Source organism: Typha latifolia, unplaced genomic scaffold (genome assembly GCF_019914945.1).
Source record: "Typha latifolia isolate L0001 unplaced genomic scaffold, TyphaL0001v2 contig_22, whole genome shotgun sequence".
NCBI lineage: Eukaryota > Viridiplantae > Streptophyta > Magnoliopsida > Poales > Typhaceae > Typha > Typha latifolia.
The window spans coordinates 68,929-85,593 of record NW_027330471.1 but is presented as its reverse complement, the minus strand read 5'-3'; the positions used below and the strand labels follow the sequence as shown (position 1 = coordinate 85,593).

General features: G+C 32.8%; 1 protein-coding gene across 2 annotated transcripts; it reads left to right on the top strand.

Moving 5' to 3' along the window:
• The first annotated feature begins 9,757 nt into the window (after positions 1 to 9,757).
• On the top strand, positions 9,758 to 15,570 carry LOC140802488 (uncharacterized protein At3g27210-like). 2 transcript variants are annotated; one of them, XM_073158016.1, is made up of 4 exons: positions 9,758 to 9,998; positions 10,091 to 10,324; positions 14,659 to 14,739; positions 14,840 to 15,570. In XM_073158016.1, exons 2-4 carry the CDS (start codon positions 10,123 to 10,125, stop codon positions 15,286 to 15,288), a joined length of 732 nt encoding a protein of 243 aa, XP_073014117.1. In that variant the 5' UTR covers positions 9,758 to 9,998; positions 10,091 to 10,122; the 3' UTR covers positions 15,289 to 15,570. The 2 variants fall into 2 exon arrangements, with proteins under 2 accessions (XP_073014117.1, XP_073014116.1); XM_073158015.1 differs by having other exon boundaries at positions 9,792 to 9,998; positions 14,656 to 14,739.
• The last annotated feature ends 1,095 nt before the right edge of the window (positions 15,571 to 16,665 follow it).

The following is a 16,665-nucleotide window of genomic DNA, read 5'->3' as shown; positions in this document are numbered from 1 at the left end:
TTTTTGGTTTAGTCTTACATTGTTTCCAAATGAAGAGTGGTAGAAATGCATATCCTATATATATAAGGAGATACTATGTGCCAAAGCTCTTAGAAGAGCCTCCGTTAAGAGGAGTTTAGGAGTTCTATAAATGAGCATAGTAAGATAATTATATATATAGAAAGAACGGAAGAAAAAAAAAATAAAAACATCAAGTAAAAAAAATATATCTAAAGCGAGTGCACTTTCCCGATACATGAGCTACTTTACTCTTTTCCTTCTCCCTCTCTTCTTCTCTCTGTTTTTCTCTTTTCTCCCCCCGCAATCGTCGTCTTCCCCCTTTTCTTCTCGCCACACCGAAGTGCCGTCAAAGTACATCGACCCCATGGATTGACTTGTCGAAGCATCCTCTTCAACCAACTGTGTATAATTTTAGATTAATTAAGTATTTATTATTTTTCCACCTGTGTCTTCCTCCTCTCAGTCTTGCCGGATATCCTGTCGACTAGTTCCAAAAGTTTTTCGGCATCGCCTTTCTTGTGATGCCCTTTATGGGCTATCCTAGTGGACTAGTAGCCTCCTCTCATTGGCTTTCAAGTTAATTTTTGGCTAGTTTCTGCCAGCATCTCCCCTTCCTAATTGATGGTAAACCTTCCTTTACTCGCATGGATGCTCTCGATGACATCCAATAGGGCCCTCGTGGCAGGAGAACATGCAGCCCCTCACACTTTGGTGAAGGGCACTGTTTACTATTGACCGCCTCGGTCAGTCGTGTGCCACCTTGTGTGGTCTGTTTATGTGTTGGAGTTTTCTGTATGGTCGGTTGGCATTGTCGGTGGTTGGGATCGTTGATAGCAATTTCCCCCATCGTCGAGCTCCTCTGTCGAGGTAGACCTAATTGGGCTTCTATTGGGCTTGCACTTCATGTGTTGTCCCTATCGTCAAGGCAGACCAGCATGTCGACCTTGATTCTTGGGCGTGGTGTTCGTTGATAGCCATTGCTTCTCCTCCCTCGGTTGTCTCTAGTCAAGGGAGGGGAAAGGGTGCGTGGTGGTGCCGGGCTTGGTGAGGCCCATCCTATCTTAGGCTTGGGCTGGGTGCAGCCTAGCCCCTGGCTTGATGGGTTTGGGCTGCTATCAACCTAGCCCAAGTCACTTTGGGTTGGGTGTGGCTCAACCCATGGTATGGCGGGTTGGGCTACAACCCAACTCATATTGCTTGTGGGCTGGGTTGTGGCCTAGCCTAAGTGGCTAGTTTGAGTTAGTTGGGTTGGGGCTTTGGACCTAAGCTTGGTAAGCTTCTATTATGGCCTTTGGGTTAGTTAGCTTTGGGTCTTGGACTAGCCCAAATAGATTTATTACTCTTTATCTTATTCATTTTACTTTAATCTTTAATAAATTTGTGCTTTTGATACAAGATCAATTTACTTTAATCTTTAATAAATGATTAATGATATAAATAGGTGGGTGTATGTGAAATACTATAGTTTTAATGACAACATTTCACCAATATAATGGTGTGTGTTTGTATATATATCTTTGCTTATGGGCCTATTAGGGCTGGGATATGGTGGGCCTTCTAATAATGGCTAATTATGATATGATCAATTTTTGGGGCCTATCATAATTGCCGTTGAAATATTTGGTGATCAATTTTTGGGGCCTATCATGATTACCGTTGAAATATTTGGACCCTTTTCAAAATTGCCACTGTGATTACTTTTAAAGGAATATGATATGACTGCTAAAGTCTAGAAAGTTATCTAAAACGACCAAACTATTCTCTTTCTTGATGTTAAGAATGTTAAAGTGATAATTATAATTAGAGCTTATCAATTATCACTATTTTGTTTTGTTACGACACATACTCTTTGAATTATTAAAAATATCTAACCCTGATGTCGTAGATTAAAAAGCTGAGAAAACTAGAATACACTGTAAGAAGGTAAGCGTATTTTGGGATAATTTTAATAGTTTTTAGGGTCTATGTAAAAACAAATAATTAGTTTAGAGTGTGTAAGTGTAATTAATCTGAATGTTAAATACGCCGTTTATGGTTTTAAACCATTTTAAATAAATTTTCACTATCTCAATAAAAGTGTTTAACTACAATGAGTTATATATTTAGCTAATCCAGTGTCAATTTGGAAGGAAGGATGCATTTCCCTCGCCTACCAAATTGGAAAAGAAAAGAAAAATTATGACCTTGAGAAGAACTTAGAGGTTATCCATCTAACCCTAGAAAAGACAAAATTGAATACATTGTGGCATTTGAGCAGCCAGTTAAGCATCAAGAACAAAGGTAGATTAGAACTCCCTTTCATTGGTTGAATTTTGAAGCCATATGTGGAGGGACACTTTGAAAAGCATCTCATTTCATATGGAATCTTATCATACGTGTCATTTTCATTTGATTAGGAATTTAGTTAGGGAAATTATTTTCCTTAATTATGATAGTCTCAAGAGGTGATTATCTAATTATGTGTCATCCGACTCTCCTGTATTTTGACTTTATTGCTTTAACAATATCCTGCCGTTGGTTCGCTTAACATGACAATATAAAAATTGTCTTTTTCGATACACAATTTTACTAAATTTAAATTAAATTATTTTTAAAATGATAAAAGAAAAATATAGGAATTGAATTATAAATGTTCTTATGATAGATAGAAGTAAAAAAAAATATCGTGTTCTTAATAAATTTCTCAATAGTAGATTATGCCTAACTAGTGCACAAAATCTACTACTTTGTTGGATCTACATTAATAATTATTTATAGAAAATTTGCATATAACATCCTATCTTTTAATAAAATTATGGTTTACACTCTATACTTTTATTATTTACAATCAAGCCATATAATTTAGCGAATATGTGCAGAAAATATTATACCGTTAGATCTGTTAGTTAAACGTAACCAAACATCTGGGTTTAAATTAACTATACTAAAAAATTACGAAAATACCATCAACCAAGTCATACTAAGGGTATTTTAGTTATTCTAAAAATCAAATATATCTACTTAATAGAATATTCTCATGGTGTTAGTTCAAAATCTAACCGAGGGTATTTTTTTCACATATTTGATAAATTATAAGATTTGATTAATAAATAGTAAAAATATAGGGTGTATCATAATTTCATTAAAAGGTAGGGTGTTATATGCAAATTTCTCTTTTTATTTCTCCAAATCCTCTCCGGTTTGACTGGTAGTTTGAACGGTAGTTTGCATGGCTAGCTAACTCAATCATTTATCTATTTGAACAAAATCTTTTGTAGGACTTCTGGATCAAGAGCCACATCTTTAGAACTAACAAACTGTGGATTAGATGAGCATTGATTGAGACATGGAAGGATTAACAAACATATGGTTTGAGTTAATATGGATTCCAGAAGAGACCAAATATATAATTCTCCATTTAGTTACAGTTTCACCTAAAAAAAACTTATTCAAGAGTATTAAGATTATTTTTGCATTTATATTTACTTTAATTCATCTATGTTATAAGTAGTAACTAAATGTTAACAGCAATGTGTAGTTAGAAATATTTTATGTAAAAAATACAGGGCCGGATGATAAAAAAATCAATATGATAGAGTGTGAACAATAATGAAAGCATAATTTATGGTCTTTTTGATTAATTTTTCACATATTTATATGATTAATGAGAACTTAACAATATCCTAATTAAATTAAGGAAAATTTGTATATAACATCCTACTTTATAATATAATTGTGGTTTACATCCTATATTTTTACTATTTACAAATCGAGCATATTAATTTAGCGGATACGTGTAGAAAATATCATAGATTAGATTTAAACTAACACTGTGAGAATATTTTATTAAATAGAGATATTTTATTTCTAAAATGACTAAAATACTCTTAGTATGGCTTGGTTGAGGGTATTTTTTATAATATTTTAGTATAGTTAACTAATCTAATGGCAGAGTATTTTTTACACATATTCGCTAAATTATAGAGTTCGATTTATAAATAGTAAAAATATAGGATGTAAACTATAATTTTATTTAAAGACAGGGCATTATATGCAAATTGCTTTTAAATCAATGTAATTAGGGTTTGAACTAAGGTACAATACAATATGAGCTCATATCTAATTGTTCATTTTTTTTTTAGAAAGAGACATGAAAACTTAATGATTATCCTGTTAAATTAATATTTTTTAGAATTCGAATATGAAAATACTCATATAATACGAGCTCAGCCGACTAACTGGGAACTATCTCACTGGCCTCGGCCAGTATCATGGAAGGGTATGATCTATATGATTCTTCTTGCTTCTTCTTTCTTTCGTATTCATAGGAGCATTTATGCGTACCAAAGTATTGTGTCGCTAACTATTAGATGCTCTAAAGCGCTCATTAAATTAAATATACTCTTATTTTCTATTATCTATTCTGGTGCATTAAATTGAAAACGAATAAAAGTAGTTAATAAGTTAATAGTAGGAATCACATTCCAAGTGTTACAAAATTTCCAATCACAAGACAAATAAAATGAATCTCTTAATTAATCAAAGCACTCACAATAGACAATCTATAAGTTTTCGTCTAAGAATATTGATGACTTGATCTTTTTCTTTTTTTACTCCTTTTGTTAGTTAAGACAGCCGACCATGATGAAATGAAGAATCTAACACTACCTTCCACTTCCCATCACCACTTGCATCATTGCAGCCACTACAAGACACCAATATCATAAATCAGGACAAAACTACAAAGATGATATGATGTTATATTTATGCACCCCTTCTCCTCCAAAGAGAAGGATGATGCACATCCCTATCTTTTGAATAAAAAGTTTTTTTGGGGATTTTTTTTTACATAATTGTCATTGAATTTTTTTTTAAAATATCATAATTGTCATTGAATTGTTTAGAATATCATTATTTTCATTGAATTATTATATTTCTTTTCTAAAAATATCATTAAGCTAGTTAACTCTAACCGATCGTGATTATATGATAGTATATTTATACACCCCCTATTCTTAAGAATAATTATCTAATTAGAACAATGATTTATGTCCGTATTCTTTGAATAAAATGTTTTTTTTTTGGGATATTTTTAACGTAATTGAGATCGAAAACTTTTAAAATATCATAATTATCACTAAATTTCTCAAAATATCATTTTTTCATCGAAAGCAACAAACTTAGATCGAGAAAAGAGCATTTTGCTCTTGTATAAATTGCTTAAAATGATTCAAATAATATCTAATATTATTCGATATCATATTACAAAAAATAAAATCTTATTTAGATATTTGTGATAAATAGTTTACACTCTAAATATTAAAAAAAGAGAGTATATTAGTCATCGTATGCATTTGTTGACTTTAAGAACGATCGTTACCGAAAGCAACAAAAGATTCCAGTGATAATAATAACAGTTTATATGATATTTTAAAAGTTTTTAGTGACAATTACACCAAAACAAACACCTTTATGTGTGTATAATCTTCAAAATATTTTAGCCATTAAATAAGTAAATATAAAAATAGCTCAAATAAATCACATAAGAAAACCAATCATATTGCATCATCTCTCCTGAACTGAGAGAGAGAGAGAGAGAGAGAGAGATCTTTTAATCATATTACATCATGCATTATTAGCTTCTCCTGTATTGAACTATATACATTTCCACTGTGCCAAAATTGAACACTGTTCTTTCTGAAAAGTACAGCTGAGTTGATTTCAACCTAACAATTTCTATCAGAAAGTGATTGAATTATTCACAAGTAGCTTAATTCCCTCTCAAAGTAATCCAACAGTTAACAGTTCCCTTCATTACCAAATAATTGTTGATTATATATATATAAGATCAAACTCAGACTTATGTTTTATAAGTATTTCTGAGTTCAAATTCAACAGGACGGTTTGATGGGAACATCGTTAACATTTTAATTCTCTAATAAAAGCCAAATATGAAAAGAGTGATTAACAATTTATAGTAATTTTACCCAAGTTAAGATAGAGGCTTTCTAGAACTTGGCACATATGATTAAGGTAGCATTTGATTGACACAAGAGGGATACTTATTTGTGAATTTTATACACTATTTGTAAATAAACACTCGTTTATAGGTCATAAGGTAGGTTTTTTTTTCTTCTTTTTTTATGGAAAGTCTATCCTCTATCATTGTAGCTACTGAATCGAAGGCAGGTCCGCGAGAGTCGTCGTTCTAGTTGTCGAAGATAAGGAGGAGCTAGTAGGTGGAGGAAGAGAGAGCGGCGCAATCGGGGTTAAATATGGCAACAAGAAAAGAGAGTTGGCGGGGGTGGAGATGGAAGAAGGTTGAAGACAGAGGTGTTTGATGATACTGATGGAGGAGGAGATGTATGAGGTCGAGACTACAAGAGGAGGGATCCGTACACGATGACATTAACCAATGGGAAAAGTGGGACAAAAAAGAGGAGAAAGAAGAAAGAGTTCAAAGTAACAAAACAAATGAAAGAAAAAACCGATCTCATCCCTTAGCTAAGGTATCTAGAAAAGGAGAGAGGAGGAAGGCCATCATTGGCGGAGGAAATCCCTTGAAGGAGGGGAGACATTTTTTTTTCCTATCAAAACCCTAATAGAGTCGAGGCTGCTAGGGTCAACACTCAGTTCTTCTGTAAGATGAGTGATCACATGTTATTTATGCACGGAATTTTATCATAGGTGAAGGAGTGTGATAAAATTATGTGCATTATCGAAATAAGGGAGATAGTTACCAATTTATTAATGAGAACCGGGTTAGATCGAATCGTATCATAAATACATTAGGTTCGATAGATCGAGTCTATTTATCTTTTAATTGATTTATATTTATATCTTATGTAAGCTCTTAAGACAAGTCTAGTTAAGTCATTAAGTTATTAAGACAAGTTTAATTAAGTCATGTAAACCTTTAAGGCAAGTTCAATTAAGTAATATAAGCCTTTAAGGCAAGTCCTAGTTTGAGTCGTATAAGTTTTTAGAGTTAAGTCCGAGTAGAACTTATTATACCGACCTCTATATATAGAGGGATTGGGCTTCTTTGTTTAAGCATCCAAGCATTAATAATTACTTGAGTTTAATTATTATTTTATTATTGCATTTACCATTTTTATCATAACTGTTAGATTGTTTTTATTTTTAGAGGAGCAGATCATAGTTGTAGAGCCTTTTCAAGCACCCAAACCCTAGCCCCACCTTCTTCCGGCTACTATACGGCCGTCCACCACCACCCTCCGATGACCGCCGTAATGTCATATATTTATATTTCTGCCCTATTTTAGCCTTGCTTCTTAATTATATCTTTTAATCCAGACATCCGATTGATGTGAAACTAGCTTAGAACTCTATCTTGTGATGCTACTATTTTCTTATATTCAGATCGATCCAAATCTAATTTGTAATATTGGTATCAGAGATGACCTTCCGACCTTGATTCAATTTTCCGAAGATATCTTCTAATCTAGCCATCCAATCTGGGCGGAATTAGATTTATTAGAAAGATCTTATTTAGGGCTACAACTTATAAAAATTTTATATCAATCCAACAACTAGATCTACCGAAAATTTCTTTAAATGTTTGTTTAAATTTTTTTAAATTCAAATCGGGTCAAACTGGTTCATATCATTTATGGCTCTACACCATCTAAAATAGTGAATATGTTCGAATAAAATAATAATAAGATAGATATTCTTATCCCCACATATGACCTTTTTAATTACATGAGATTTTAATAGTATCTCCACATGTGACATGTGGTAGAAGAACTAAACATATCAACCATTTTCTATAATAGCACAAGGAAAAGACTATTCTATTGATAGGATCGAAGGAGATAAAGAAGGTCACCAACTTTTGAGAAAAAAAATAGTTTTTTAAAACTTAGATAAATAGGAAAGTCTTTAATTTCTTGTAGAGAAACACAGAAAATCTCTTTTGATCAAAATGATTTTCTTTTTTTTTTTTTAATTATCAAACTCAGGATTCTCTTTACTTGAGTATTCTCTAATATTGTTATCTATAGTTATCATATACCAATTATAATGACTAACCTTAAGAGCACATTGCTTTAAAGGGTTTAATCTATTACTCTAAATAGTTTTAAAGCCTTTTTATTTATCTAATGAGTTTGAAGAATAGTTTTCTAATTTTTAGTATTATAGTTAAGAGGCTAATATATGTTGTTAGTTTATTATCAATTATAGTTTACACCCTATATTTATTACTATTTATAAATTGAGCCCGATGATTTAGCGAATACGTGCAGCAAACACACTGAGTTGAGATATCTTATTTCTAAAATGACTAAAATATCTTTAGTATAACTTGATTGAGGGTATAGTTAATTTAACTCAGAGATTTGATTAAGTTTAACTAACAGCGTATTTTCCGTACATCTTTGCTAAATAATATGGCTTAATTTATAAATAGTAAAAATAGGATGTAAACAATAACTTTATTAAAAGACAGGATATTATATACAATTTTTTAAATAAAAATTCAGTTTCTGATCACAATAATGTCTTCTTCTCCTTTCAACATTCCATCAGAGTAGAGACAAAAAGACAGTCTACTACATTACTAAACCCTTTAATTAGTAGTCACTCCTACCCAAAAGGATAACAATTAAGATATCTTTCTAAATAGTTTCATACTATTCTTTTATCCATCTGAGACATTGTTTATTATGGGGAGTCTGAGTTATCCAAGTAGGCAGAGGAAACTGCTTGTGTTTTTTTAATTCTTCTTCTACGAAGAATCCCAGCTTTTCATTCACAGCACATGGAAAGGACACAATCTCATTAATGGAGAAGAGATGGATCAAAATTTTCTTTTTTTTTTTAAGGAAAATTTGCATACAACACCCTACTTTTTAATATATTTATAATTTACTCCTTATATTTTTACTATTTATATATCAAATCTTATTATTTAGTCCATCGTGAAAATACTTAAGTAAAGATATTTTATTTCTAAAATAACGAAAATGCTCATATTTCTAAAATAATAAAAATGCCATTAATATGACTTAGTTGAGGATATTTTTATAATTTTTTAACTTAACCTATAGGTTTAGTTAAATTTAACTAACTGATCTAATGGCATAGTGTTTTCTACCCATATTCCGTAAATTATATAGCACCAGTTATAAATAGTGAAAATATAGGTGTACCCCTATTTCGTTAAAAGACAAGGTGTTATATGTAATTTTTTTTATTTTTTTATTTAAAATAAGGTCGTTGATTCAGGGTGGCCCATTAAATAGATAAAATTTTAATGGCTATATTTTTAGTAGTTTAGCTGACGAGAATGATAAAGATACTCAGCTAAGAGTGTTTTTTTTTTCATCTTTAACAGCTTAAATTGATTAAATTTTAATGGTTCTTTAGCTTTAAGAGATTTTTCACATAATTGCCACCGAAATTTTTTAGAATATCATAATTTTGATTTTTAAAATATCATAATTAATTTTTAATAAAATGTATGTAAATAAGTAAAATACCCCTGTTTTAAAGTCAATTGTCTCATATAAAATAATATATATATATATATATATATATATGTATATGTAATATCTTATACAAGGGTAAAATAATCTTTTTAGATTTAAGTTGTGTTTTAATTATAATAACTTAGCTTTCACTAATAAAATGATATTTTTGAAAGACCACAACGACGATTATGTAAATATCCCTATTTGCCAAGGGCCTAAACACAAATAACAAGGGTTCTGAAACGTTGGTGATGTATTCACGTAAATAAAAGATTTGACAAGGGTATTAATGAAAAAACTTTCATGACTTCCCTTGCAAAAGACCTCTCTTTCTCTTTCTCTCTCTCTCTCGTTAAATTTTCCTTCAAAGGAACCAACTTTTTCTGATCAAAAGTTTTAACTCCTCACATCATGGTCGAGTAAAACATAAAGCAAAGGCCAACTCCACCACTCAACTCTCAAGCATGAAGTGGGTCTCTATATCTCAGGCATGGGATCTTTGATCTCCCTGCACTAATCCAAGTAGAACCCACTTCCTTTTACTTTTTGTTTTTTTTTTCTTTTCCTAAATGTTGTTTTTTTCCGCTAATATTGCCGGAGTTTGAGCTTCTTAGGCTCTAGGAATGAAGAGGGCTCTAGCTTAAAGATGGGTTCTTGCGCTTCGCATCATAAGGACCCCGGTGTTGCTATGGGATTCCGGATGGGTATAGGTGCTAAGGCTAAGAGGTTCTTCGTTTCTTCACCAGCCAAGGAGAAACCCATGAATGACGGGGAAGACCCAGTTGGTGGATTTGATCTTAAGGGCGTGCCTGTGGAGTCTGGCTTGGGTTTTAAGAGCCCAGTGTTTGGTATGATCTTTTCAAAGTTTGGGGCTTTACTGTTTTTTTTTATTAATTCCTTTCCTTTTGTTTGCTTTGAAGATGGTGTCTTTTGAATTTTTTTTTTTGTTTTTGTTAAAAGGAGTTCCTTTTTGTTTCTCTTCATATAACCGCATATATTAGTGAGTTGAAAAAGTTTATGCGGGTTTCTTTTTTATAATAATTTTCTTCTGGAAGTATGGCCTGATAAATATTGATGCTTAATTCTGTCCTACAACTATAGTTTCTATATAGTTTTAAAGGAAAAGCAGGTCAATTTTACATATTTGGTGATTTATGTTCTAATTGTCTTAAAGTTTGGGTGATAAAGATATTGAATTCCTGGCTTTGGTATACTGTTTTAGATAGTGATGCCTGAGCTTAAATTATTTACACATATTTTATTTACTTTGTAGAACTGCAAATTGTTGTAAGAAGTCATTAGGATGCATTAATTGATTATGGTATATGGATACCATGAACTTTTCGGGAGGTTCTTAAATATTTGTATTGAAGTATGTGGCACCTGGAAGTATGATTGTTGCTGGTGTTTTACCAACCATGATTATAACTGATGTTTATGAACTATGACTGTCGCTGATGTTTACCAACTATCAAGGGGTGTCATTGATCTCACTTACTTTCAATGAATCTCCTTTAGTCCTTTTTCATATATTAGGATCTTCATAATCAAGATACAAGAAAGAGAGGATTATTTTTTAGCATTTGTTTTATTAGTACCGTTTATTATTGTGAGCTGATTTTGATTTTAGTTAGTTATTATGTTTTTATACTTCAGCTAAAAACATACTTAGATGCTATTTTACTGAGGTACCTTGTGTATTAGAGTGAGGTTTCCATACTATTGTCCTTTAAAACATCATATGCTTGTCAGGTCAGTCCAAAAATCAATTATTTGAATAGTTCCTACTGGATGTACTGATATTTATTATCCAAGGAAAGCTTGAGGCCTATTAGAATCTCCTCGAGCAATGCTAGTCTTACAAATACAAGTTGACTGATCGTATGGAAGTGTCGAGTAATATGATGGGAATTCACTGACTAGGTTTGTGTTGTCTCTGTTGTTATTATTTAATGGAATGTGGTTATTTCCTATGACAGATAGCCTTGTTGACCATTTTCAGTAGTCATAGCATTCTTGAGCTTTCCAAGTTTATTGTAACTTTCTTCTACAAGTGCTATTTAGGCTATATTTTGTTTGTCGTCCTTTTTCTGACAGTTTTGGTGATTTTTCTCATTCTCCACTGCTTTACATCAAAAAGAAATTTTGTTTTCTGGATTTAAAACTTTGGCCTTAGGCATTCCTCATTGTACTACCATCATCCTGTTAAAAAATTTGTCTTTTCTGGAATGTGTATCTTACATGATAGACCTACTTAAAAGTAAAATTTACCTTTTGTGATATGTGGATGTATATGTGATGCTTATTACTTTTCTAGTGGTTACCTTCTAACTTCCATTGTTGACATAGAAAATTTTCTAGCAGTTAGATTAGAAAAATTAAGAAAATTATGGTAGAAGGGTAAACGAATGTTTCCACTATGCTGCTCCTACCTTATTAGGATAACATAGAACATGCTATGTTTAGTTCAATTAAGGTATTATTAAACATAGTGATATCTCGTTGAATTGTTGAGTTCTTAACTTGACAATTACTTCAAGATACATCCTGTCTGTTATGAACCAGATCTAGACCGATTTGGACGTAAGAAAATTGTGAAAATTTATATGAAAGTAGCCTCGAAAGTTAGAGTTCTAATGGATCTGGTTTTATGAGAATCCGACTTACGGATGAAAAGATAATAATAAAACAAAGGAGCAAGGGTGGTGGTGGACGGCCGTAAGGGAGGGTAGCTATTGGTGGAGAAAGATGGCTAGGGTTTGGAAGATCGAAATATTTCTACAGCTATGATCTACTCCTAAAAAGATAAAAACGATCTAACAACTACGGTAAAAGATAAGGACAAAAATATTAACTTGGTGCTAAACTTAGATTTCTTTAATGATAATTTTCAACAAATATTCACTCCTATTTGTAGGAATAAAAATTCCTAGCTGATCGGATCTATATGTGGATTATCCGATTTATTTGAACTTCAAAACAATAAGATAAAACTAACTAATTAACTTGACTCAATTCGACTTAACTCGACTTAACCATTGTCATAAGTTATAATAGAAAAATATGCATAATATTTAGGAATAAGGATTGCATAGATAGCCGTGTCGACGGCGTACCTATCGGCACTTGCGCCAACGGCATACCAGCACATGGCATGAGAGGTGCCACATGACGTCCCTCCTAATAGTTTTGTCGCTCATTATTGACCTCGTTGTCGATCGTCGCCGCTCGCCCCCGCCGCTGCCGCCGCTGCCGCCGCCGCCGCCGCTTCGTCGGATGCCCTAGCCCTAGAGAGAAGAGAGATTGAGAAAGCCGGACCCGCAACTTAAGTTTTTAACCCTCTTCTCTTTCTCTCTAGATCTCTCTTCTCTCTCGAGCGGGCTAGGGCACCCGACGAAACAACGGCGATGGCGAGCGGCGAGTGGCAATTGACGAGCGGCGAGCGATGGCGAAGGCGACTACAAAGGCGAAGGTGAGTATCCTTTACCTTTTTCTCTCCCTCTCTTATAGCATGGCCGGCAAGTGCCGCGGCACGTGTTGTGCCTGTGGCACGACCATCATTGAAGGATTGTACACTTTATAAGCAAGTACTTAGAACTTAGAAGTATCAGTAAACACCTATGAATCACGGATACTTCATTTGCCCCTCCGTACCAGTATCCAATACATATCGGATATGGCTAGAGGAGTATCCAAATTAAAAAAATGAACTTAATTTTTTTGATACAGCAGATACGGCTCTAATATGGCTCCAATACATTTCTTGATCATTCAATCCATTTTTTTATGTGTGCTAAATGATGATATAAAACATATATTTTATATGTATATACATTATACGATTGTCTAATCCTTCATGATATTTTAAGGCTTTGCTTATTTTATAATGAATTAAACATATAACTTAAAACTTATTTAAAGATCCAAATTAGTTGTCGACTAATAGTTGAATTAGGTTTCAATATTTCACTAACATTTTATGTTTCATATCAGTTTCTATTACAATATTATTCTAAAATTTTAGGCATGTAGATATTAAATATGTAGCTTTCTTTCTTTTTATTTTATCATTTACAGGATAATCATTTTTTACCATATGCTATATTGGTTGATAACAAATTGAAAATATATTAATTATTTATTTATTGGCGTATCCATGCCGTATCCGTATCCTACTTTTAAGAATTTATTGTATCCCCGTATCCGAATCCCCATATCCCGTATCCGTATCTATGCTTCACAGGTAAACATTGGCATAGGAAGGAAAGAGCATGTGATGTAGATGTCAAGGGTTCTGGCCTTTTTTATTTTGGCAAAAAAGGATTGATACAGATCCCTAAGGGCAGCTGGGCACTGATCTTCTTAAACTACATCTTTTCCCATCAAATACCGAAAATTATTCTTGAAAGAAGTAGTTGCCTTAAAATGGTTGTCTGACTCATATTTGTTTGTAGCCTCAGAATGCAGTCTGTCAGATTTTGATGAGAGTTAGATGATTGCAACAAAGAGGTTGATGCTTTGTTGTCCTAATCTTCCTTTGAAGATGTAAAATCGAGGCATTGAGTGCCTTTTCCTAGATTCTATTAGCAGTTTTGTCTTAGTTGTTCAGATGAAATGTAGGTTGGGAAGTTACATTTTTTTATGAGCTTATTTATTTAGTTGATTAAATAGAGTGCATGACTTTATTTTCTTAAGAGAGTGCATGGCTTTCTAAAGATGGAAGGAGAAAAATAATTTAATAATCCTTTTACCTAAAACAATTTAATAATCCTTTTATCCTTTTTATTTTGGCTTCATTGCTGACTGACTTTGGGTAGGATTTGACAACATACTTTGGTTAATAACCAACAATGGTCTCAAAAGGAAGAAGGTTCTGTTTTCTTATTTTGTTTGTCCTTTTCTATTTTTCCCTCTACTATATGGAGAGATTGATTGGTCCATTTAATTATCTGCACATTTTGTTTGATTTACTATTATCTGACTTTCTTAAGACTTAAGAGAACATTACTGCAAATATTCAATATCATTGTTCTGTTTAGATTCCTTTTTCTTAGCTGCTTCACAAAAATTGTAAGCTCTAAGACATTGTGTCACCATTGAACAAAGATTCCATGCCTTTCGCTTCTGACCTTTTCTGAGTTCAATCCTCTCAACTGATGATATATAATTCATGATGAAGCAGGTAGTAAGGAGGAAATCTTCTTCGACTCACGAGTATGGTTGGACTCTGACTGTGAGGATGATTTCTTCAGTGTCAATGGAGGTAAATAAGACCATTGTAGCTTGAAGTGTGCACTTTGTCATATTGCATGTCTGATTAATTATTTGCTTCTTTCTTTTTTTCTTAAAAAAATCTTTTGTAGACTTCACCCCATCTCGAGGCAGTACTCCAAATTATCAGTCAAGCACAAGAGTGATGCCTACATTAAGTGGGGCTATTATGGCTGGCAATGCCGACTCAAAATCTGAACCTTCCCCCACCTCTAGGAAGAAACTGGCCGACCTCCTTCTCGAAACTTTGCAAAGTGAGAAGTCACTCAATGAGCAAAACTTGGCTGAAGAGAAAGCTTGTATTAATGAAAAGGCTAATGCATATGAAGTCAGTAGTAACCATACTCTGAAATCAGTAGATGCAACTCCCTACATCTCCATAGCCAGTTCTGTTTGCAGCAGTGAGGTGACTCCAGATAGAGACACCAAAAACAGGAAGGAGAAGACATGGAATACACTGCGATGTTGCTTGCCGAGTGTGGTTCAAACTTTTAGTTTCGATGAGAGGAGGCCGAAGAACCCTGGACCATGCACTGCCTAATAAACTGCAGCGATGGACTTCAAAATGGACTACTGACAAGTAGCTGCTACTTGAGCTATCTTTTATATGAGTGATGTCCATAAGTAGCCATCTTCTTAGCCTTCATAAAACTATCTTGATACATCTTGGATGAGAAAATTTGTATAAAGAAAGAGATGCACATTCTGTGTCATATATTGTTGTTATTTTGTAACTCTCTTTTTTTGTGTGATGCTATTTTGTAACTTGGCTAAATGAAAAGGCAATATAATGTTGAAGATGGTCAGGGACCTGAAGCATCCATAAGCAGGCAGTTCAAACTTTTTTGCATCTTAACACCTTTATCTTCCAGTAATGCAATTACAGAGTAACTGCTTCTGAGATGTTTGAGAGATAAAGAATTGTTAGGAACTGCATAATTTTTTCTTTTCTGCGACTAAAAGATCTTGCTTTTCTTGAAAGGTTGAATATGTTACATGAAGACAATTTAGTTTAAAAGAAAATAAAGAATATATGTATGCTGAGAATGTTCATTCTGAAAAAATAGGAGTTGGATAAGGTAAAAAGTAGGTGGTAGTATGCTATTGAATAGTTTCATATGGCCTCTCTACCTAAGAAAATCTAATTAATAAGTTAGATCTTGTGATCTTTAGACTCAGTGAAGGGTGAAAATCCTAGTGCAGTTATATTCATTCTTGTTCCTGCTTCAGATCTCTTCATTTTCTTGAGAGTAGTAATAGATAGTTTATGATATTTCTCCAATGGTAGAGAATTCTCAGGCATATTAGATTATGGACCAACAATGTATACTATAAGTGGACAGATGATAGAAGATAGGATGTGTGACCCACCATACTGTAATACTAGAAATATAGAATAAAATTTTACTAGCAATGTTTGAACTCATAAGAAAAATTAGGCTCTAGTACCATGTTATATAACTATATTTACCTCAAAGGCTAATTTATTAAGTAATGAACCAATAATATATATAGCCACTGATAATTTCTAATGAATTTATCAATTTGGCAGCTAAGGAGAACTCCTATCTAGCTCTAAGGAGGACTTCAATTGTTTGCAAAACTAGATATCTGGGTGATACCTTATTCTCTTAGCACCCGCTCACTTATATAATAAGAATAAGCCTATTTATTCCTGTGTTGTAATTAAACAATATCTTACATTATTCTAGTATAGTTTTTTACCATTATCTTTCATCTTATTTCATACAACTTTTAAAAAATAATTTAATAGTAATTCACAATTACTATTTTGTCCCTAAATTAGACAACATTTAATTACACATTATCTTAGCCACAATTGAGATTCTCTCTCTCCACTATCTCTTCTATTAAATATCTATCATCTTAGCTACAGTTTATATTTTCTCTCATCTAT

Excerpts from the sequence above, each read along its gene's own strand:
- LOC140802488 (XM_073158015.1), top strand. The coding sequence starts at position 10,123 with ATGGGTTCTTGCGCTTCGCATCATAAGGACCCCGGTGTTGCTATGGGA. Across the intron at positions 10,325-14,655 it reads TTTTAAGAGCCCAGTGTTTG|CAGGTAGTAAGGAGGAAATC; the intron begins GTATGATCTTTT and ends TTCATGATGAAG. Across the intron at positions 14,740-14,839 it reads TTTCTTCAGTGTCAATGGAG|ACTTCACCCCATCTCGAGGC; the intron begins GTAAATAAGACC and ends AATCTTTTGTAG.